Source organism: Malurus melanocephalus, unplaced genomic scaffold (assembly GCF_030028575.1).
Source record: "Malurus melanocephalus ecotype Western Australia unplaced genomic scaffold, MMel_1.1 scaffold_569, whole genome shotgun sequence".
NCBI classification, from domain to species: Eukaryota; Metazoa; Chordata; class Aves; order Passeriformes; family Maluridae; genus Malurus; species Malurus melanocephalus.
The window spans coordinates 151,762-154,436 of NW_026623801.1; the positions used below are offsets into that span (position 1 = coordinate 151,762).

At 47.4% G+C, this 2,675-nt stretch overlaps 1 protein-coding gene across 1 annotated transcript in view; it reads right to left on the bottom strand.

The window, feature by feature from the left end:
• The window catches only part of PRDM16 (PR/SET domain 16), a 180,457-nt gene that overhangs the window by 37,892 nt on the left and 139,890 nt on the right, over positions 1-2,675 (bottom strand). Inside the window, exon 4 of the mRNA XM_057382483.1 lies at positions 1,000-1,102. Coding sequence (XP_057238466.1) covers positions 1,000-1,102 — 103 coding nt within the window. The remainder of the gene's footprint in view (positions 1-999; positions 1,103-2,675) is intronic.

The window sequence follows — 2,675 nt, forward strand, 5'->3', positions numbered from 1 at the left end:
GAAATTATTCATCTCTCTGTGTTGGTCTTGAGGAAATCATTAACTTTTTTTGGGGGGGAAGGGGAGAGCAGTGAAAAAATAATCCCAAACTTGACATGAGTGAGGGAATAAATACCACACTTCACTCCCAGCCCTTCAGCAAACGATTTTCCAGCAGCACAAATCCTCAAATTATCCCATTTCCCAGGAATATTTGAAACTGATTGTGCAGGATTTAATCAGAAATTGTATTCATATACAGGTAAAAGAAAATAAATATATTGTGGGATAGAGAGAACTAGATACAGAGCCCAGGTGAGAGAACTTTGATTTCATAAATTAATTTTAYAGACCATTATTTCCAGCTAACAAAACATTATTTCCAGTCTTAAAACAACTGGTAAATGAGAATGTATTTATAGAAATAAATCTTCAAATAATAATGCTGGGCACATCTTTCCTTGTTTTCCTCAGAGATTATTTCCTTGCACTGTGTTTGTAGCATCAGAGCCTTGGATGAATGCAGGAAAAAAGGATCCTAAAGGAGGAAAATCACTGCTGGGAGCACTCTCAGATTTCCAGAACTCTCCATGTGTCCCTGTACCTGCTCCCAGCTGCTGCAGAGAAGGATGAGGTGTCTTTATTCCAGCAATARTAAGTTTTGTGGTGACTTTTCCACCCCCTGGATTCCCCTTTTCCAGGTTCCCTAAATCTCTGCAGCCTGGTGTTTTCCAATGCTTGGGAAGGTTTGGCCGGTTTTGTTGCATCCAAAGGCACCTGGTGTGACCGTGGGGATGGAAAAGGCACCTCTGATCACATCCAAACCCACAAAGAGAAGGAAATTAATCTGCTTGAGGATGATAAAAACTGAAATTCACAAACTGAGCCAGTCACTGTCACCAGGGAAAGCGTGAAAATGAGCACAAAATCCAAAAAGTGATAGAAAGGGGAGATGCTGGATCAGGTTTTTGAGAGTGAGGGTCCCAGGGGTGCTGGAAWGAGGTGCAGAACATCCCTTACCTTCCATGCTGGGTGCCATGTTCCCCAGGGAATAGCCACCTTCCTTCAGACACACCAAGAGCTCTTCTCCAGGCTCAATCTCTTTAATAACTTTATAATAGATCTGCGAATCAGAAACAGAAATTGGGAGACGYGTTAGACATGCAAAGGCTTGTGTTTTATATTTTAACCAAAAACTGAAATTAYTCTGGCTAATAATTCTGTCACTTCCTTTGGGATAATTGCTGCTGAGAGCTCATTTTCCTGCCTTTATTTGACTCTTTGGGTGTCAGAGTTTCATGGGATTTGGACAATAAAAAAAATATTTTAGGTAACAGCCGCTCTCCTTCAAATGATACAAAATCTTCCTGTTGTTTTCTCTTCCTGCTGTAAGCTCAGGGTGTTTGTCACAGCAAAGGGAAGGTTAAACTGATGGAATTGTCTTGTTTGGGGCTCTGGTCTCAGAGTTGAAATTGGCCTCATGATTAGAGATGAATTATCACAAATCCACAGAATTATTTTATTGATTATTCTCCCTTGCAGCCCAGACTTGACCCCTAAACACAGATCTGGACCTCTCCAGGTGAGAAGTTTGCTCACTGAGCATGGACCCTGGGCCTCCCAAAATGTCCCCATCACATCTCTGTTCCCCTCCTGAACCTTTGTCATTGCTCCAGGAGAAAACCCCAAAACAGAAGCAGGATTCAAACAAGGGCAGAGCCTGCACACCTCATGTTCACTGCTCTACCCCAGGGCCAGTGGCAGCTGGGTCACACCTGAGCACACCCCAATGGCCTCATTCCCTCCCCTGGACCTGCTCCAGGAGCTCCATGTCCCTTGTGCTGAGGAGATTTGGGGTCTTCCCTTTGTTTTCCARATTTCTGGAGTGCGCTGGACCCTGTCCTAACACAATACGCAGAGAATTCACCTGGTAACTTTTATTAACTCCCAGTTTTTCTTAGCACTGCATTTAACAGCAATCCAAGTTCTTTTTCAGGGTAAAACTCCACATTTTACCCAGAACAATTCCCTAAATTCRCCAGCACTCAGTCTCTGCCAGCCTGTGCTTATGGGGAATAAAGACACAAAACTCCAGAATTCCTGCCTGGGTGGCATTAATTGTGTCACACCATGCATTTTCCCTCCCAGAGTCCCTTTCCCTCTTTCCCTGGCACGGAGCACGAGGCCTTGGCAGACCCCAGGGATGCAGCAGGAGCCCGGGATGCTCCCAAATTTGTCMTTCCTGTCCAAGTTCGCTCCCAGCTGGGGCTGTGGGGAGATGCGATGGCAGAGAGAGGGATGTGATCGCAGGGACAGGCAGCTGTGGGGACAGGGGACATCGCCCCCAGAGCTGCAGGGACAGGGGAAAACGGTCCCAGAGCTGCAGGGACAGGGGACATCGTCCCAGAGCTTCAGGGACAGGGGACAACAGCCCAAGAGCTGTAGGGACGGGGGACATCGTCCCAGAGCTGCAGGGATGCGGGACAACAGTCCCAGAGCTGCAGGGACAGGGGACATCCCCCCAGAGCTGCAGGGATGCGGGACAACAGCCCAAGAGCTGCAGGGACAGGGGACATCGTCCCAGAGCTGCAGGGACAGGGGACATCACTCTCAGATCTGCAAGGAAAGGGGACATCGCCCCAGAGCTGCAGGGACGCGGAATACCCCTCCCAAACCTGTAGGGACAGGGAACATCG